Source organism: Podarcis cretensis (assembly GCF_951804945.1).
Source record: "Podarcis cretensis genome assembly, chromosome: 3".
NCBI lineage: Eukaryota > Metazoa > Chordata > Lepidosauria > Squamata > Lacertidae > Podarcis > Podarcis cretensis.
Genome location: NC_137172.1, coordinates 99,321,381 through 99,342,956, shown reverse-complemented (window position 1 = coordinate 99,342,956; position 21,576 = coordinate 99,321,381). Strand labels below are relative to the sequence as shown.

The following is a 21,576-nucleotide window of genomic DNA, read 5'->3' as shown; positions in this document are numbered from 1 at the left end:
CAGTGGTTCCTGCAGGCATTGCCTATTGACCTCTTAGGCTTCATGCATCCAGAAAGGATTTCTGGTACGTACCGTATTTTTTGCTCTATAAGATTCACTTTTTCCCTCCTAAAAAGTAAGGGGAAATGTGTGTGCGTCTTATGGAGCGAATGCAGGCTGCGCAGCTATCCCAGAAGCCAGAACAGCAAGAGGGATTGCTGCTTTCACTGCACAGTGATCCCTCTTGCTGTTCTGGCTTCTGAGATTCAGAATATTTTTTTTATTGTTTTCCTCCTCCAAAAACTAGGTGCGTCTTGTGGTCTGATGCGTCTTATAGAGCGAAAAATACGGTAACTACCATGTGACAGCTAGAGATCAAGAGAACTGGAAATGACTGTGTAATGGGGAGGTATGTGTGTAGAATTTGAATGGTTTAGAAATGAGTCAAGCCATTTGCAGGCCCAGGCACAGTGGAGCTGCAGACAATGGTACCAAAGCATGATATAGTTGCAATAAACACAGGGCCACCAATGGGGATTTAAACAGGCCACAACTTTATTGCTTACAGATGTTAGCAGGGTTTGGTGAAGGCACTGGGCATGTATCTTGAATCATCTAGCCCATCTGCCACTTGATTATTTTGGCAGGGTTAATCAAGCTTAGGGATCACCCTATGACGTACATCAGACTGGGGCGACTCTCCTCCAATATCACTATTTGGGGGTGCTATGGCCCATTAGCCCCCACCTGCGTTTCTGGATGGAAGCACCTCTCCCTGTACCCTTTTAAGGGGATACCCTGATCCCTTGGACCTACCATCCACTTAGACTAAGGATCCAACCCAGTGCTTCATCCGCCATAAACTTGTGGCAATTGCTATGAGGTAGGAAACTCTTCAGAAAGGGTCAATGAGTCTGAAGGCAAATTCCTCCCTGGCCCCAAATACAGCGACTGAAGATTTCAATAGCAAGGTGCTCTGCACTGCCTTCCCACCTAACCTTGGGCAGCCCATCCATATAGGGAGGGTGAGTAGGAATCGGTGACGAATGAGGCTGAATGTGACTAGCTTTTATAGCCAGGGAAGAAGCCCCCCCCCCCGGTCCGCTCCCAAACCACGCCCCCTAACTCACCCGTGATTGGCTGTGATCGTGGGTGATGCCCCAGCCATCTGTGTGGCCGGAAGAGGAAGTGCCGAAGACAGAACGCAACCCCTGACCCACCACAGCTGTGCTGGAGCTCAGCCACTGCTCCCCACCAGCTGACTTGATTCGAGCCATGGCTGGTTCATCACCAGTGCTTTGCATTTCCACAGCTACAGGTATGGCCCCAAGGACAGTTTGTAGATTTATTGCCATGTTAGTTTTGATAATAATGGCAGTACTCTTGCAAATGGCTTCACACTGTGCAAACATTGTGTGGGACTTTATGTACGTATTGATCAAGGAAGGATAAGTGTTCTAAAACCCTAGGAAGAGCTGGGTTGCAGAATGGCCCTGCAGGTAAGCGGCTTTCATGCTACAAACATGAGTGTGTTACTAGTAAGAGTATTCTTTAAAATAATGTGAGAAGAGGCGTTGAATGTTTCACTGTCTGTGGACACACTGGGTTCTTCACTCAGGTACTGATAGCAAAACAACCACCCAATGCTACACTTCACATTTTTCCTCTGTTATCTCTGTGCAGTAAATTGCCACATGTGAAGTTGTTCCATTTTTTTAAAAAAACTAGGATTCCGAAGATAAGCAATCATAAAAATAGTTATGGCCTGCCAACTCACTAACGGCTGGAAGACTGAAGAACTGGATCTTAATAAACAAAAAACCCAAACTTTGCTGTTCATTGGGCAAAAATGACACATGCAGTGCTACTGATGAACTTAATGATCAGGACCAAGCAGATAGGTGAAGCAGAAAATCAAATTAATTCTGGTAGTCATTTAAAAATTAAATGGGATGCAGAGCACAAGAAAGGCGGGGGGACAAGTTTATACTGAAAGCAGTGTTGGCCACATGTATACATGGAACAGCATATGCACAGCGGGAGCTCAAAAGGTCCTTTTCTTCAGAAAAGAATATGCTTAAGAAATATATTTTCAGCATTTACAATGGAATTACAATGGGCGCAACAAACATTTTAATAGTGTGGAAGAAGTTGAAATTTTAAAATGGCACCATCTGGAACTGCGAATGTTTTCATGTTAAAAATCTGCTCAAGAGGGCAACATTCAGATGAAATTTCTTCATATAGGGTTTGCACCCATCTGCTTTTCCCATGTGTTCAGGAGACTCACCCAGAACCCAGAGCCCCACCAAGAGCACCTCTGTCTTGTCTGCACTAAGTTTAAATTAGTTAGTGCTCAAAAAAACCAACAAACCCCCTTCTTTCTCTTTCCTGCTCATTCTGCTTTCTCAGCGCATGGTATTTAATAAACTCTATGGCAACATTATCTATACCCATAGCGATATGCAGAAAAATATTATATTCTTAATGAAATAATACATAATTTCTATGTTATATTTTAATAATGTATTTTAAAATGGTGCCTTAAGCCCTTCATGAGCACTGAATTAAAACAGCACTGACAGTATCATTTATTAATAATAATAATAATTAAGGATACCTTGTAAGAAAAAGTGTATTTAAGATATGGAACCCACTTCCCAAACAGGTAGCTCTAAATCTTTTATTGCTATTAATTTTCCACATCATTAAATTACGATTATTTCTAAGTTGTCGTCCACATGTTCCCATTGGTTTTATATGTGAGCCACTCTTCTGTGTGACTCAAGGTTTTATTATGAAATGTTACATTTCCCAAGAAACCGCTTAATGTTGCAACCCATCTCATCTCTTTTTTTACTTTCCCTGGCTTTTGCCTGTTTACCACCTGGCTCTCTGCTTGATCTTCCTCCTCAGTTTCATGCTCCCTCATCCTGCCTTGATGTCCGCCCTTCAATCTACCCACTCTTACTCTCTCGTCTTCCCTCTCTCCTTCATAGTAGGCTCCCATCCTACTATCCAACCAACATTCTCTCTCAGAAGCTTTTACCAAACCAAGCTCTCTCTGTCTCTCCTGCCACCTCTTTCACTCCCATTTTCCTTTATGTGTATTGATCGGCTGGTTCCTGTTTCCCCTTCTCTTTTCAGTGGCTGGGACTCATACCCACTGTCTGCCCTGTCCTGCCTTTATCCTCTCGGGGCTGGGTAGCGCTGCATCCTCAGTGCACTCTCCCCACAAAGTCCCTTCCGGTCAGACCACCAGCACCTCAATTTACCAGAGAGGATGCCTCTTTGTCCTCTCCTCACACACTATTTGACAGTCAGAGCAAGAGAGGAACATGCATTGAAAGAACAGGGAAGTAATGCATGAGTGTTTGACGTAACTATGGGTGGAAGATCAAGACTTTATGCCTGAACAGGAATATGATGTGCATAAAGATACAGTAATGATATAATGTCCATTTACCATAATTCTAAACTAGCATAATTCTAGCCTTGCACGGTCTACAAAAAAAAAAATCACTGTCGTTTAATGGCATTGGAAGTACAGGTCTACTACAGTGGTACCTCGGATTAAGTACTTAATTCATTCCAGGGGTCCGTTCTTAACTTGAAACTGTTCTTAACCTGAAGCACCACTTTAGCTAATGGGACTGTAATGGTTCTAGGGGTTGCTTGTGCGTAAATCGGCACCATGCTTGGCTGGGTTACCTGGGTGAACCCTTTCTGTCCGGACAGCCACTCATCCATGGCTGTCTCAATCGCTGGCAGAATTCGTCAGTGGGGGTTTCTTAAACTTCTTCCTCGCCAATTCCCCCATCTGCCCCCCTTCTCCACTGGTGCTACGCTGATTTCCTTCCCCAGAAGATGGGCTGCCTCTCTCCCTCCTGGGACGCTCTCCGAAATCCCTCTGGAGCCCTCCCTCCTCCTCTGGCTCCGATGGCAGTTCCCCGACAGGGACCTCCCGCTGCCGCCGCACCACCGCAGCGCGATTTCCGTTCTCAACCTGAAGCAAAGTTCTTAAGCCGAGGTAATATTTCTGGGTTAGCGGAGTCTGTAACCTGAAGCGTATGTAACCTGAAGCGTATGTAACTTGAGGTACCACTGTATACTATTTATTTGGGGAACAACATGGTATATTTATTGTAAAACTATTGTTGATGTGGAATCAGTGACGGATAACCATTCTAGTTATCCACTACAAAATCCAAATTGACAATAATTTTACAATAAATGCACAACATTGTTCCCCAAATTAATTTTATTCAAGACTAAGCAAAGACACACTTTCCATATATTTGGAAAAAAACCAACAAGAAAATTATATAAAGAAACCTTCCTGTAATGCAAAGGTGTGAACACTATAAGGCAACAACTTAAATTACTATTTTAAAAAAGTGGGGCGGGGGGGGGGAAACAGTAAGGAAGAAAACTGCAGCTAAATCAGGGACACAAGATTCTCACATCCAACTCAAAGTATAATACATTGTTCTGTCTCTTACATGGTTGGTTAGGAATCATTCAAGTGTGTAATATTCTGAATTGTAGTTAGAGGATTGAGATGTTATACATTCCTGATTTCAGAGGAAAAAAGGGATTGTAGCTTTTCTTAGCACAGGGGGAGAAAGTTATTTTCAAGCAACTTAGAAGAGGCAGTACCTTAGCATTCTATAGTGCCATCAGCTACAATCTGGTTCTTTAAAAATATGACAAACTGTGGGTTCAGTTTGCATTTCCTTTTCCTTTCTTACTCAGTAGCTTTGTAATATAACCACTCTTTGTGGTTCGAGGACCCGACCACCGCGACGTGAAAAGAAGACGCAGGGACACGTGATATAAGGTTAATGGGCTAGAAAAGGCCACAACTTTATTGATTACAGCAATGAAAAGGTATTGGCTTAGGCATTGGATCGCGAAACAAGTGGGTTTATTCACCAGGGGTTCATCACCTGTTGATGCTAATCCAACTATAGGCTCACCCCTGCTGTCACCGAGGGTCGTGCCATGGCCTCCCGCCAAGCAGGCATCGGACAGAATACACGACCGCCAGATTCCTTTAACGGAATACCCCTAAACATTGAAGGCATAGGCGATGGCCACACCTAGCACTTCGACACACCACAGCACATTATTCCAATGCCTAACCTACCCACCAATACCACAAAAGTTGTGACGATTGCTACGAGGTAGGCGAAAAAACCAAAAAGCCTAATGCCAAATGGAAAAACTCCTACCAGGCCCCCCGTGCAACCAGGGCGACCAACCTAAGGTCCATAGCAAGGCCAGTGACCTAAGCCCTAACTCAATGGGAGTGGAGGGTGGGTGACTCGCACAGGACGACGAAGAGAAATGAGGCCGGGGAGAGGCTGACGCTGCAGCATCAAGGCTGCTGGACACGCCCCCCACGGCACCTGGTTGGACGGCCACCGGGGGGGGGGGGGCGTGAGCGCCAGCCAGGTGAGCTGGAGGCAGGGGGCTATGCCCCCTGCTAGGGGCGGTGTTCAGGCTCCCGCCCACAACCACTCCCCTCTCTTTCAGGGAGGAGAGTCTTTCTTAATGCAAAACACCTGTTCGCATGTAAGTTGGGGGCAAACATTAATTGTGTGCCGGGGTTCCAACTTGAATAAAAATTGGGGGGAGGGGGGAGGTTAAGTCCGCCTGACATAATTGATCACAAGATGTGGCAGGCACACACACCATTTGAATGGCAACGCCCATCAACTTTGGTGGGGGACGGGGCTGCTGAGGAGGAGGCTGATCCGGGATCCCGGAAGTGTGCTGCAGCTGCTACTGCCCCTTTGGCAGCAGTGGGCAGTGCCTTACTTGGAGGTTCTGCTGCCTTTGTGGATCTTGCCACCTGAGGTGAGCACTTCACCTTGCGTCATGAATGGACTGGCCCTGCCCCACAGCCTGCTGCAAGGGAGGTTTGGACGGCAGCCTAAGTCTACTTTTACAGATGATATATTTTTTATAAACAACAGCAACACAAAAAAACCCCAAACCACAACCTTGACTGAATATGTGGATATTTTTCCTCACAGGATAGGATGAATGAGAAAGATTTCAAAGTGTACCTTAAGAGAGCTATGAAGTGATTTGTAGTGATAATAATATGCCCTGGAAGCTTGAATTGCTTCCTGCAGACAAACAGTAAAAAAAAAGCCAATAATCAGAACCAGTGCTAAAATTAGCAAATAGCAGAATTCAGGTCAAACAGATGTGTCCTGACAACCAGCAATTATTCCCAGAATAGTGCCAAGTCTTACTGAAATCTTGCTATTACAGTTAATCTTATTTGTTTGAATGTGCTCCTTTTATGGTTCTCCTATTAGCAGTCTGTATTCTCATGACATCTTATTTAAAACCCTGTTCGTACCAAGTTACAAGGTTGTACCAAATGCAGTACTCATGCAGTGGGAATTCCTGGTGCCCACCTCCTCATTCCAGCCACCTGTGGCATTGAAAAGCCTTTTTGGAGTGCTAAGAGACCCTCAACAAATGCCTAGAGTGTGGGGACAGGATGCTATAGTGGGAGGAGATTTCAATGTACTCTTGCCCAAGAACTGAGACTTTCTACAGAGGTCCTTCTCACTGTCCCTTCAGGTATCCATAAGGAGACAGTGCATGGGGGCAGCTTTTCTGTGGTGCCCCTCTGCTGTTGGAACCCCCTCCCCCAAGAGTTCTTTACAAGTCTTTCACTGCTTCAAACCTTTCTTTTGGAAAGCTTCTTCAACTTTTGCTAAACTGTGGTTTAGATGCCTGAACATGGCTGATGTCTCTCAATGGAACCCAACACATAAGGTTACTGTGAGAGCAGGAATAGAGAACCCCACGTATATCACCCTGAGCTACTTGGAGGAAATGTGGATTACATACGTAGTGTCGTGGACTAGCTGGATTCAGAGGAAACGTGGGAGGCAGCCGTTGGGGCAGGGTAAGAAGGGGGGGGGATTGGTGGTGGGATGACGATGTGTGGTCAGAGGGAGAAGAGGGAGAAGACTGGGAGGATGAGGTGTCGGAAGCTGAAGAGGCTGTGGCAGAAGGCAGTGCAGAATTAGGGGCAGGAGAGGAGGGGGGCAGGAGAGAGATTGAACCTGCTTGAACCAGCTCCCCTTCCCCCGAACTCCCAGAACACACAGAGAAATGAGAAAGGGCAGAGCAACAAGAGAGAGGACAGTGGAGCCTTAGGCTTCCAGGGAAAGGAACTAGGCTAGGGGAAGAGCCTTAAATGGTAGGAAGACAGGGACCTTCAGTCCTTGCAACTGCTTCATTGGGGCATAGACCTACTGGGAAGGGGTTGATGTGACCACTAGGACTGAGCTGTTTCGTTTTTGATTTTTAATAAAGAGTTAACTTCACTGACATCAGGTACTTTATTGTTTTATTGCTGACCTACGCCTGATTCCAGCTCCTGATATGTAATAATTATTAGATAGTGAAGAGAGTTTTTATCATCCTAGAAAATAAACCACTGTTATTTATGGGAAAGACATGTAAACTGTAGACATGAGAGTGTGTTGCACAGTTCTTTTAGGGAAAGAAATGTGGTTCAAAACAGAAATCACATCACTAAAATAAATAATTCAAAAATAAAATAAAATGAAGAGTTGGTCCAAAATTGATCCGTGCCACTGCCAACAGAAAGTATTCTACTATTGAGATAAGGATTACGTTATTATGTGCAGAAGTAAATAGCCACACTGAATTGGTTGTGCTGAACCCAGTCGTAGTAATGACTAGCTCTTCACAGTGCTGTTCATTTAGACACCTCAAAATATTTTACAGATGAGGGCGACTGTCTAGTGTTTCTGTTTTACAGATGCTGAAAATGGAAGGCAGAGAGAGAGAGAGAGAGAGAGAGAGAGAGAGAATGACTTACTCAACATATGAAGATTGCCTTGGTATCCCTCTTAGAGCCACTTTAAGAAGTTGCTCTCACACTATCTGTTTCTATCAGCAAAGTGAGCACATTATGCTATCAGCCAAGCCAGCCATTCTTTAAAAAAAGAAGAAATCTGCTGTAGGTAAGAGGACAAATCTATATGGATATTTGCAGAAGCCTCTTGAGAAAATTATCTTACTGGGTACTGCTGCTTCTTTTTCTTCCCTTTCCTGCAGCACACACTGAGCCCTCATTTATTTGGTGGCTGTTACAGCAACACATCCCCTCTGGTCGCCCCCCTGTAAACCTTCCCACATCAGACAATGTGGTGGCAAGCAAAGCACTGATGGAGGAGCATGTGCCCAACACCTGCTGTTCGAAAGAAAACAAGTTACCATCATGGAGACACCTAGTTCATGCCAGAGACTTCTGTGCAGATCCTACAGCCCAAATCTGCTCTCACTGTCATGGCACAGATGGACCATTCAGCACCTTCTGACACCATCCTTCTGACACATCTTTCCTTCTCTATCCTGCTCCGTGTGGCACTAAAACGCACAGGGGCTATTCTTCAGTTCCTCCTAGCTGTGAATTTCTAAATGTTTGAAAGAAAAATTCTAAACACACTGAGATCACCAGCCCGCCTTCTCTTTATTTACACACTCTGATGTGGAAGCCTTGTCTCCAAATTCAGGAGTAGGCAGCAATTACTCACTGGTGAAGGAAAGGCAATTTGCACACCCTCAGAGGCACCATCTCCCTATTTCACAGCACAAGATTCCAGGACCCTCCAGTTCACGTAGCAGGGCTGGGAAAGACCTCTGCTAGTTCACCGCCAGTTCATCAGAGACAATACACACTAGGCGGATCAATAGTTTGGCTCCGTAAGTATAAGGCAACTTTTATGTCCTTCATGTCTCCCAGAGCTTACTTCTAAAATTCCAAACAGGTTTGAGATGAAATATCTGATGCATTGTCCCTAATTGTAAATTAGGAGCCAATCTTAGGGATGTACACTTCCTTCCTTCTTCCATGGAGCAAGATTTAATTTCCACTTAGTACAATAGAACTTATTCCCAGGTAAGAAGGTTCTGGGTTGCAACCTCAGAGTTGCATGCATGCCAGCAAAACCATGATTTGCAAACCAACTTGAAACCATGGCCAGCATTCAGTAATTATATTGGTTCTAATACAGCCATGAACAGACAAAGGAAGGATTTCTCTCTATATAAAGGAAAGAAAGAAGGAAGATAAAGGAGTGCATATTCTGAGGATTGCTCTCAATTTGCAATCATCATCATCATCATCATCATCACCATCATCATATTGCATGATGCCAGTGAAGTAGATAAATAGGTACCGCTCTGGTGGGAAGGTAAACAGCATTTCCGTGCGCTGCTCTGGTTTGCCAGAAGCGGCTTACTCATGCTGGCCACATGACCCAGAAGCTGTATGCCGGCTTCCTCAGCCAGTAAAGCAATATGAGCACTGCAAGCCCAGAGTTGTCCGTGACTGGACCTAATGGTCAGGGGTCCCTTTACCTTTAGTGTTACATCTGCACCAGGTTTAAGCCTTAAGCTAAGATCAATGGACCCAACAAAAGCTGATGAATTCATCAGTTTTACATAGGCATGCCAACATCCTTTCCTAATTTAAGCTTACTCCTGGAATCTGGTGCAACCACAGCTGTAATGTTGGGTCTTGCCAAGAAGAAAACAAATTTGCATTTTTAAAATGTTATCCCAGTTGGGAAATGGCCACTGCCATGTGTGATGACTGAATTGGAAGCTATATTAAAATACAGGAGGAAGGGTTTGCATTTTCTCCACCCCACACAATGATTATCTAACAATTACACCACAGCAGGTGGAGCCAACTTGCCTAGACCATTATCTCCATAGCATCATAGTTAAGCCAGCCTTAATCAAGTTACCTCTTGCGACAAATCAAGGTCACGAAAACCTGTAGCAAAAGAAACAGCAATTTGCCAGCCTACATGGCAAAGGTAATAGAACTGCATATGAAAGATCAAAAACATCCACTGCCATACAAAGCCACAGACCTGGATTTTTGGTGAATGTGTTACACTCTGGTGTATACTTCTTCAGTAATGCATCATGGATTCTGATAAAAAATATACTGCTGTTCTACTGCGAAGGAAGCCAGTAACAGACTTCAGATATATTATGGATTCTCTGTCAGTACGTTTATTGTTTGCTGTGTTTCATTTGAAAATCCTTTCGCTTAGGACTGAAAGTCAGCTGGGGGAAAGCACCTAACAGCATTTAGCTAAATACTGGAGCATGAATGTGTGTGCATATTATTGATTGATTGAATGAATTTATATACCGCCCTATACCCGGAGGTCTCATGCATGTGTTATATACTACACAGCACGCACATGATTTTTTGCAAGAATTTCTACATTATTTGTCAGAATTTATTTGGAACCATTTTTTCTTTTAATAACAAAACTTGTATTATGACCTACACGAGAAATTTGAACTGTGGTCCAATGCAAAGGTGCCATTTTAATTTCAGGGACAAACTTATATGTCTTCCCTTATATGATTCATTATTTTTCATGTAGTGCAAACAGAGAGTAGGAGAAGCACAGAGAGAAGAGGGGCTTCTGCCTGTTTTGTCCAAATGGAGCATGATCTTTGAATACTGCACCACCAAATCCTTCTTTGAAATTAATGTTAAAATATGTATGCCCTGACTTCTGATTTATTATATCATTGACAAATAGTAAAGAGGACAGGCACGTCGTAAAGTTTATGGATGGAGTGATGGCATGCACAATAATGTCTCGTAAAGAATAACAGGGAGGGGGAGTTATTTATTCTTGTGGATTCAAGAACGTACAGATAGACTGTCTGCGTGCACAGAATTTTTCATAAATATCCCACAGTGCACCCCATTGTACAGCCGCCATACATTAATTAGAGCGTTCAGCAGACACTGCAATGTGTTACACTCACCCAAGTGAATCTTCATTTTTCACATGCAGGGCCTTACTAATTAAAATCAGCTTTGCAATTAAATGTGGAAAATTGTGTTAAACTTTCAAGCATGGTTTTAAGGATTGAGGGGGGAGAGCCAGGGGAAGGAAGCAATGTATTTATTTTTAGGGTGTTTTATTTTGTTGCAAATGATTTTTTCCCATCAATATAAGAGCCAGCAAAAGGGACGTGTGAGGATTTCTCCTCCCGCCGCCACCCCCGTATTATAGATGCTCCTCTCTGTTGCAAGTTGCAATGCTCCACTATCTCTCTGCCAGTACCTGGCCCGGTTCCAATGCTTTTAGTGAGTGCTATCTGTCAAGGCATGAATAATACAGCCCCTAGGCTGTCGGCAGAATCCAAATGAGGCATACATCAGGAAGCAAGCACTCGACTTTAGCTCCAGAACATGCTCCTGTGAAGACAGGCAATTATTCACCCACGGCTGCAGCCATGGCAATCAAACTGGTGGGTGAAAAGGTATAAGAAACATGGGGGGGGGGATTGAAGAAGAAAAAGAAATATGGCACAACGAGTGGAGGAAACTCAATAATTTTCTAATAAGGGAAGGTTTTCTAATAAGAGAGAGAGAGAGAGAGAGAGAGATTGGAGTCCTTTCATTTTTTAAAAGTCTGGATCTGAACTGTTCGTCTAAGACTTCAGAAGATGCTAAAGCAAGCCTAGTTGTTTTGTTTTTAAAAAGTGCACAGAAAGGTAATGCTAAACAGGCAAGTATTTACTTTTTAAAATAAATTTTCAAGATTTCCATTTTAAAAAATAGGGGATAAAAAGGAAGAAAGAGATAAGGACCCAATTATTGTAATAACGTTCGGTATGAAATGGACTATTAACAAGGGGGGTATTGATTAAGGGGCTAAAAGCAGAAGGCATCCCATTGCTCCAATCATGGGGGTAGTAACTTCACACATAGGTTTTCCCCCTTAGGACTTTAGCAGATGACCAAGGTGGAAGGGAAGGGTGGGGAGAGAGATGGAGTTTTATTTTTAGCTCTATGCTTGGATTCAGGACTAGCAGCTGAATAACCTGTTCCTTTCTTAACGGGGTGGAGGTGAGACTCCATCCTTTGCTGTGGACAGATGGCTTTTTGCCACCTTTTAATTACTGGGTTAAACGTGATTAAATAATAGGTAAACACTGTGCATAGTGAGGTGGGGGCCACAAAGCCAAAGAAAAAACCATTCATGAAATGGCAAGTGGAAGAGTAATGCTAGTGCTGGTGCTAGCAAGATTAAAAAGGTAAAGGTAAAGGTACCCCTGCCCGTACGGGCCAGTCTTGACAGACTCTGGGGTTGTGCGCCCATCTCACTTAAGAGGCCAGGGGCCAGTGCTGTCCGAAGACACTTCCGGGTCACGTGGCCAGCGTGACATCGCTGCTCTGGCCAGAGCCAGAGCCAGAGCCAGAGCCGCACACGGAAACGCCGTTTACCTTCCCGCTGGTAAGCGGTCCCTATTTATCTACTTGCACCCGGAGGTGCTTTCGAACTGCTAGGTTGGCAGGCGCTGGGACCGAGCAGCGGGAGCGCACCCCGCCGCAGGGATTCGAACCGCCGACCTTTCGATCGGCAAGCCCTAGGCGCTGAGGCTTTAACCCACAGCGCCACCTGCGTCCCTGCTAGCAAGATTACTACCCTCCAATTTTTATTTTATTTTATTTTTTAAGGCTGCATATGCACTCTTGTCAGAGTGACCAACTGGGGAGGCCAAACTAGACGAAATACTAATTGCAGGAATGCAATTGACATGCTTGTTTTTGTTATGTAAATAGAAGCCACAGGGAGACTGTGTGTGTGTGTGTGTGTGTGTGTGTGTGTGTTTAGTTTATATCTCCTTCCCCCTACCACAATTGGGGGGGAAATTGCCTCTCCAAAACTGCTATTTGAATGGTAAAGGAAGCCCCCAAAGGCTATCTATTTTAAAAGAAAAGATAATATTTAACATTATATCCAGCCTGGCCCACAATCCATTAAAAACAACAACAGAGTCCTCTCCTCCAAAACAAAAAAAACAAACAGGCAGGTAAAATGTGTACGGTAAATCAGCAGTGATGTCACACGTACAGGTTTGAGTGCAATTTAAGGTGTTTTTCCTTTTTGGGTGATTCTTAAAGCTCCTGATCAGAGTGACCCAACTTTCCTTACCAAGTGGGCAGCAAGAGTATTTCAAAATGGAATCTGCAGATTTTCATTTTGTATTCTTACGTTGTGAACAACCCTGAGATCTACGGATGAAGGGCGGTATACAAATTTAATAAATAATAATTAAATTCTTTAATGTATTGTTATGATTTTACTGTATTTTTATACCATTCACACACACACACACACACACACACACACACACACACACACTTTCTTGAGCATTCTAACTGAGAGTGGAAATTGGGACACGAATTCTGCAAAATAAATAAAATAAAACAGGACCTTTCCAGGTTCAGATGTGGGTGTTTACAATGCCAGAGTAACATTTTGCTTTCATTTGTATCTGTGGCACTTCTTCCCCAATAGCTATGACATCACAATTCTGAGGCATGCATTTCCAATACGCTAATACTGCATTTCTGGGGGTTCTATGCCACCAGCATGTGGTTGCTGACCTTGAGCCAGACATCCTGGAGAGTGAAGTCAAATGGGCCTTAGAAAGCACTGCAAATAACAAGGCCAGTGGAAGTGATGGTATTCCAGCTGAACTATTTAAAATTTTAAAAGATGATGCTGTTAAGGTGCTACACTCAATATGCCAGCAAGTTTGGAAAACTCAGCAGTGGCCAGAAGATTGGGGAAGATCAGTCTACATCCCAATCCCAAAGAAGGGCAGTGCCAAAGAATGCTCCAACTATCGCACAATTGCAGTAATTTCTCACACTAGCAAGGTTATGCTTAAAATTCTACAAGGAAGGCTCAAGCAGTATGTGGACCGAGAACTCCCAGAAGTGCAAACTGGATTTAGAAGAGGCAGAGGAACCAGAGACCAAATTGCAAACATGCGCTGGATTATGGAGAAAGCTAGAGAGTTCCAGAAACACATTTACTTCTGCTTCATTGACTATGCAAAAGCCTTTGACTGTGTCGACCATGGCAAACTATGGCAAGTTCTTAAAGAAATGGGAGTGCCTGATCACCTCATCTGTCTCCTGAGAAATCTCTATGTGGGACAAGAAGCTACAGTTAGAACTGGATATGGAACAACTGACTGGTTCAAAATTGGGAAAGGAGTACGACAAGGCTGCATTTTGTCTCCCTGCTTATTTAACTTATATGCAGAATTCATCATGCGAAAGGCTGGGCTGGATGAATCCCTAGCCGGAATTAAGATTGCCGGAAGAAATATCAACAACCTCAGATATGCAGATGACACAACCTTGATGGCAGAAAGTGAGGAGGAATTAAAGAACCTTTTATTGAGGGTGAAAGAGGAGAGTGCAAAATATGGTCTGAAGCTCAACATCAAAAAAACGAAGATCATGGCTACTGGTCCCATCACCTCCTGGCAAATAGAAGGGGAAGAAATGGAGGCAGTGAGAGATTTTACTTTCTTGGGCTCCATGATCACTGCAGATGTTGACAGCAGCCACGAAATTAAAAGACGCCTGCTTCTTGGGAGAAGGGCAATGACAGGCCTAGACAGCATCTTGAGAAGTAGAGACATCACCTTGCCAACAAAGGTCCGTATAGTTAAAGCTATGGTTTTCCCAGTAGTGATGTATGGAAGTGAGAGCTGGACCATAAAGAAGGCTGATCGCCGAAGAATTGATGCTTTTGAATTATGGTGCTGGAGGAGACTCTTGAGAGTCCCATGGACTGCAAGAAGATCAAACCTCTCCATTCTGAAGGAAATCAGCCCTGAGTGCTCACTGGAAGGACAGATTGTGAAGCTGAGGCTCCAGTACTTTGGCCACCTCATGAGAAGAGAAGACTCCCTGGAGAAGACCCTGATGTTGGGAAAGATGGAGGGCACACGGAGAAGGGGGCGACAGAGGACGAGATGGTTGGATAGTGTTTTCGAGGTTACCAGCATGAGTCTGACCAAGCTGCGGGGGGCAGTGGAGGACAGGAGTGCCTGGCGTTCTCTGGTCCATGGGGTCACGAAGAGTCGGACACGACTAAATGACTAAACAACAACATGCCACCAGCATAACTAATAGCCTCATGAGTTCGCCTGATTCCATTTTAAACTATCGAAGTTAGTGGCTGTCACCACATCTTGATGCAGCAAATTCCTAGGTGATGTGTGAAAAAATAAGTGCTTTCTTTGTCTGCCCTGAATCTCCCCACCAATCAGTGGATGATTACAGGATCTAGCATAATCATGAGATTGGGAGAAAAGCAAGTGCCCTGAGTTTGTACTGTTATAAGTTGGCGGGGGGGGGGGCAGGATCCCCTAAGCTCCTGGTTGGCTAGGTCTTCCCCATAATTCCTGGATTTAATCAAAGTTGGGATTAATCAAACTATGCCAAACGCTCCTGGATTCAGTTTATGTTAATGAGCCAGGCCTCTGGCACAGCTAGCTGAGTGTGGGTCATTGGAGGAACAGAGCTAATAATGGCTGAGACATTAACCCATCAATAAAGGCATTAGGAAGGTGAAGGCTATACCAAATGAGGAAGGGTAGGGCCCCTCCTCCAGCTGGGTGTTGGTGGACAGAGACTAAAGGGTGTAAAGGGTGTAGCATTTTGGTTTGGAGGATGTAAGTGAACAAGAACAAAGTGCCTGTTTTACAAACTTGAGAGAGGGGCCAGGGCAGAAGGCGGGCTGTCTGTTTTGTGCTGCAGAGAGGGTCAGACGTGCTGTTTGGGGTCTCTTTGAATCTCAAGTTGCAGCAATGGAAGAAATAGGATCCTCTTGGGATGAGAATACTCTGCACTCTCTCCATCTAGCCTCAGGTTGCATGTGTGTGTAAATAAACCATATATCATAAAGTCTGTGTTGTTCTCACTGTCCAAAAGGAAACACAAACTCTGCTACCTCGTGGAACCTCACAGCGCATGGAGATTGGGGTGGTGTAATGGGTAACTATGGTTTGTTCTTAGGCGAAAACTGATGCTCTTCCCTTCTTTCCTCCTCTTGTAGGTGAAGGAAGGAGGGCAAGGAAGGAGCTCATAACTCCAAGGCACATTTCCTGCCAGGTAAACCAAGTTGTAGATTAGGAGTGGGAAACCAGAGGCCCCTCCTGATGTTGTCAGACCATAGCTCCCACTATTCCTGAACAATGGCCATGCTGGCTGGATCTGGTTGGAGTTGGGAGTTCTCCACAGCCTCTGGAAGGCCACAGGGTTAGATTATCACGAAGAAGCGTCAGGTTCCATGCATGAGATAAAGCTTCCCAGTTCATTCTCTCAGGCACAAGGAAGGAGCATGCAAGCTGAGGAAGAGGAGCTGCTGACAAAGCACAAAGCAATCTACAAAGCCCTGATCCAATGAGATGCGCTGGAGGATGCAGACACACAGTATTTTGGGTACTGGGGTAAAGGTTGGAGAACTGAAGGAATTGGAATGGGCATGAACAGAAGGAACTGTTTCAGGAGCAGAAGCAGCAGTAATGTTCAGTTCAATTTAATATGGTCAACGCACCAATATTAAAGCATTACATAGTCAGACACAATAGCAGCAATCTGCCCTATGTCTGTGAGTGTCTTTATTTTAACGCTGATCTTGGAATGAAGAAATTCAGCCAGCTATACTGCAGATACTAAAATTAATAATTACTGGGAGTCTGCTGGATGAACCAAAAACCACCTATCTGTTCAAATACTGCCTTCCAGTTGAAAGTCGTGAGCACAGTGTAAGCAAATGGCATATGTCTGTAATAAAGAGGCGGCCCTTCACAGGAAAATAGAAGTGGAGCATACTGGAAATCTGGGTACAAATGCTTTCGAATGCAAAACTGCAATATTGTTTCCATTCATCAGAAATTACACCATTTCCTGCTTCCACAAACGCACAATGCTATTCAAAACAAAGACGTATTTGCAATGTTGAGGGGGTGGGGAAACTCTTTTTAAAAAGTAGATAGCGAGTGTCAACTGAAAGCTTCCTTTTCAGTCCTATTAATAAGAGGTCTGTTCCATGGACATAACTGATAATTAGGGTGTTAAGAATTCGCTAACAGCCAGAATTTTTTTTGATACTTTTCCAAATTGTCTTGTGAAATGTCCTCAAATTTTCATTTAATTAACAGCTTCAAAATCCAGTCTGTTCATGTATTGACATAGCAGGATCATGTCAAGAAAGCAAAATAATAAAAAATACATCTGAAAGTGAAACAATTTCAACCATGGATCCTTAAACACATGAACATTTATAGCCTCTAATTCTTCCCCTCCCCTGTATCATAAACATATATTAATTAAAATATTTGAAAACTATATCTAAATTCAATTAAAGCATAAAACTGAACTTAATTTGTTAATTATGCAATTCTTAATAAGAACCTAATATTAATATAATTCAAGCACTGGATTGATCCTGGAGTTTGCTAGAGAGAAAGGAGTGCATTTTGCATTATGAAAAAATGAAGAAAAGGTGCAACTTGAAATCAAAACTCAAAAGAATCATATTTTCCTTTGGCAAGCTAATAAAGTCAGTTATTCAACTCTTTGAAATAACCCTGTAGATTAGACTGATATATATATTAAAATGTGACATGTAAAACTATTGCTGATTCTTCTCTATCTGCATTCAGAAAAAAAAGCATTCATCATGTTTTGGGTGTTTGTTTGATACAGATGCTAATATATAATTCTAATATATTAATGAGCTGTTCACTCCTTTCAAGTGCCTTCTGAATTTATTTTCTCTACTTGGGACCTTCCTCTGTCTTGCAGCAAGCCGTGGCTTTATTTCTTTTTCTCTCATCACTTCTGGTCTGTCCTGCTCACCTTCCGGAAGGATGGCTGGGTTTTAAGAATGACAGTGTAGCCAAAGTTTTCTCCCCATTTTGCACACCCACTTACACATACCAATACACCCCTACACTACTCTGCAAATTTGCCTCTGGAGACCGCCTGGTAGTCTGCAGATCACATTTTGAGAACATCTTAAGTCTGAGCAGAAAAACCGTTATTTGCCCTTAAAAACCCATTGCCATTGGGAATCATCAATCAAATTCTAGGACCAATAAATAAGTCGTATGCTGCAGGCTCGAGCTCCACTCATTTATTCACCCACAATTTTTTCCAACACAAATCTTTGCCACATGGGGAATCAGATACAGTATACCAATGCCACTGCTGTTGCTGCTAAAAGTGTCCAGGCGTGGATTAGATTCCTTGCACCGTCGGCAAAGATTTCATTGGTCTGGTGGAATCTCTCATAAGTTCATGGTAAAAGCAAACCCTAGAACACACCAGGGCCCTAATTCTGAAACCGCTGTCTTAGGACTGGGATATTATACTGTGAAGAAAATAAATGGCTGATAAACTAAAGAACAAAACAACACTTTGGATACAATATTTAAGTCCGTCATTATTATTTAGTTCAGGTATTTATATACCACCTAATAGTCAGAATTTCTAAGTAGTGAAATCCACAAAGCCTTGTACTAGGCTGTGCACATCTGTCCAATTGTCCCCCATTATATTTGGGGGAATTGTGATGGCGGCTTCCAGTGGCCTGAGTTTGACACTCAGGAAAGGAAGCACTGAGGCCAAAGTGGACATCTTCGAAAACCAATCAACTAAGTACTTTTTCTTGTGACATTAGGGTGGAACTACTATGGATGGGCAGTCCACAGTTTAGTGTTAAAACATCTGTAGAGGAAACTTCAATCCCCAACATCTTCAGGTACAGACTTCTGTTTGAAACCCTAGAACATAGCTGTCAACTTTTTCCATTTTTTAAAGGGAAATTCCCTTATTCCGAATAGGATTCCTCGCAAGAAAAGGGAAAAGTTGACAGCTATGCCCTGGAAAGCCACTGCCAGTAGGCAGTGCTGAGTTCAATAGACCAATAGCCTGATTCAATATAAGGCAGCTTCCTATGGGTGGTATTCAACTAAATACATGTATGAACACAATAACTTCCACTTGCTCAACCGGACTCCCCCCCCTTCCCATTACACGTGCACCCTGCCACCCCCAAATCTGCTCTGGACAGTTGGAGAAACTCCCAGAACCTATTTAGGAGGCATATAGGGGAAGGAGACAGGGCTGAAGTCCTATTGCACAAGCAGAACTTGTTGGGCTTGTGCGAAGTGCTACTTAGCACTGTGCTGAATACAACTCACTGTTCCTATTCCCCTTTTCATATTAGTTATGGCTTGGCTCAGATCTCCTCTGTGTTATGCTCTGCTGGTCTTTGGATATACGGAACGGATGAGCAGTAGATGTATATGAATCCCTTGAAACCACATGTCAACGAACTTGTACTTTAAACACAGAAACATAAAGACCAATCTGAAGTAAAGGCCACTGAATTAGGTCCAAACAATGGAAACGAAGGATTAACAACACTAAACTAACATGTTGTTACTGGAAATTTTATCATTCATCAAAGTCTACAAGGCCTAGCTACTGTATTAATGGCAATAATATAACCATCTGGATCTCAAAGACTCATTATCACTAATCTGTCCTAGAATTGTCCCTTTGAATCTATCCCCGTCATTTAACTCCCTGTGCTCAAAAATCTAAGTTCTTATTCCAGTTATGAACTATATTAAATTATGGAAATCACAATAGCCAGGGGTGAGGGTGGGGAGGTGGGGGTGGGGATAAATGTAAATAAGGTCTCATTTTAATTTGCCTCGCATGAACCACAAAACTGCATACGTTGCCTGACAAAATATAAGCAGAAAATGTGTATTCATGAAAAAGTGTCTTCACTAAAACAGCATTTACACATTCTGTATTTGGGGATTTACTTCTCTCCGTAACTAATATACCTAACGGGACGTAAGTTTGAATAGAAAGTGAGGAAGGAACACCTCAATATCTCAGTGCTTGTTTCCTTTTGTTAGATTTTCATTTTACAGCGCAGTTTTGCATACAGAAAAGTTAATGATTGGGAAAGCGAGACTGCAATTAGAAGCAAAGAATGGAACACAAATAATAATAAAAGAATTATTCGGTACACTATTAGACCCCCAGTGATTGTGCCTAGGTCATCAGCAGAATCATGTCAGGTAACTTGCCTACTAAATCGCTTCATTATTTGCGTACACACACACACACACACACACACACACACACATTACCTTCTGTGTCTTGCATATTTGCCACTAACATGACCACTGCCATCACAGCCAGGAGTAGGGCAGCTGTAAAAAGGAAGGAATTAATTATATAGGTGTTAGTGTGCTGCACAGAGATTATATTGAAAGCAGGCGGCAGGTATTACAGAGATGGAGGGCAACAAAGACAGAAAGAGAGAAATCAAATAACTGAAGGAAAAAGGGTGGGTGGGGATGCTTTTTATTAGCAAATCCCAGGGGAATTAATTTCATCAGTGCAGTAGGGCATGAGCAAACCACCAATGAACTTGAAAGTGCATTATAACCATTAAAAGGCATGAATTTTCTAAATTGCTAATGGGGATACATTTTACACTCGGCGCACTAACCTGAACAGCTCTTGTATGGCTGGTTCCACGGGAACTGCAGAGAGATGGAAAATATATAAAAATTTATCATCTATCACAAGTACCCCCTTCTCCTGCTGAAAATTGCCAAAAAAGGCTGTGTAAAAAAGCAAGGGTCAGAATGAATCATGCAAAGAGATTCTGGAAGATGAAGGTCACCCTGAGCAGGGGCCTTGAGTGATTTACTGAAGCAAGAGACGTACCTCGAACACCTTTGGACCGTGTGCGATGGCGCTTCTCGTCTGCATCCACCTCCATCTGGGAATAGATTAGCAGGCAGTCAATGCTCTTATCCTGCATGCACAGACTATCAATGCATAGGCTGATACAGTCTCTCTCTCACACACAATTTATTGACAATATTTTAATTCCATTTTATCCTGCAAGGGGAGAGCCTGCATTAAGAGGGTTCTTTAAAAAAAATGCTCCCTACATTTGTTTAGAACCAAAAAAATACCCACATGGCGCTTTTTTTTTTATGCTAATCACCTGGCTTATGTGCTCTCTTCCTCTTAACCAGTTTCGTGACTTAAAATACCTGTATAGTAGGTTTCCTTCCCTAACCATCCCCCCCCCAGTTTCTTTATAAAAGGTCTTTCTTTAAAGGAAACCAAACAGAGGGAGGCTATAACAGATTTCTCTGCAGTTTGAAACTGAGGTTAGGTGCTCTAGCATGTTGGGAGGCTTTTAAGAGAGAATTTTAGGCAAAAGAAGAAAGGAAAACAGAGTCAGAAGCACAAAAGAGATATTAAGGCTTTGTATGTCTGCCTGGTCTTGAAACTGCTTTTTCTGCTTGTGTTTGCTGTTGCCTCACTTTAGATAACTTGGTCAAGCCACGTGTTAAGGATTAATATTATAAACAATGACTTCAAGTTTCATCAGCACAGGTCCTCTAAATGAATCATGCTCCTTAATCAGAGATCCAAAGGTGTGCTCATATATGCTCCCTGGAAACATATATTGTATTCATGAGGTTCCCTTTAATGCCGATGGAAGGACTAGCTCTACATGCATAATAAAGTTGGGGGGAATGTTCCATGCATACTTGTATCAAATGAAATGAATGCAGAAGACATTTGTGGGGGCAGCCAGCTCTGGTGAGGCACAGAAGCTCCCA

General features: G+C 43.2%; 1 protein-coding gene across 17 annotated transcripts in view; it reads right to left on the bottom strand.

Annotated features, from left to right (window-relative positions):
• MYT1L (myelin transcription factor 1 like) overlaps nt 1-21,576 on the bottom strand; it is a 289,214-nt gene that overhangs the window by 94,020 nt on the left and 173,618 nt on the right. For 16 of the 17 annotated variants that reach the window (XM_079969677.1, XM_079969675.1, XM_079969665.1 and 13 more), the window contains 3 exons: nt 20,663-20,717; nt 20,442-20,475; nt 20,077-20,139 (listed from right to left, as the gene is read on the bottom strand). The exons of the other annotated variant lie outside the window; for it this stretch is intronic. In XM_079969677.1, the coding sequence (XP_079825803.1) occupies nt 20,077-20,139; nt 20,442-20,475; nt 20,663-20,717 (152 nt within the window). The remainder of the gene's footprint in view (nt 1-20,076; nt 20,140-20,441; nt 20,476-20,662; nt 20,718-21,576) is intronic. 17 annotated transcript variants of the gene reach the window in all.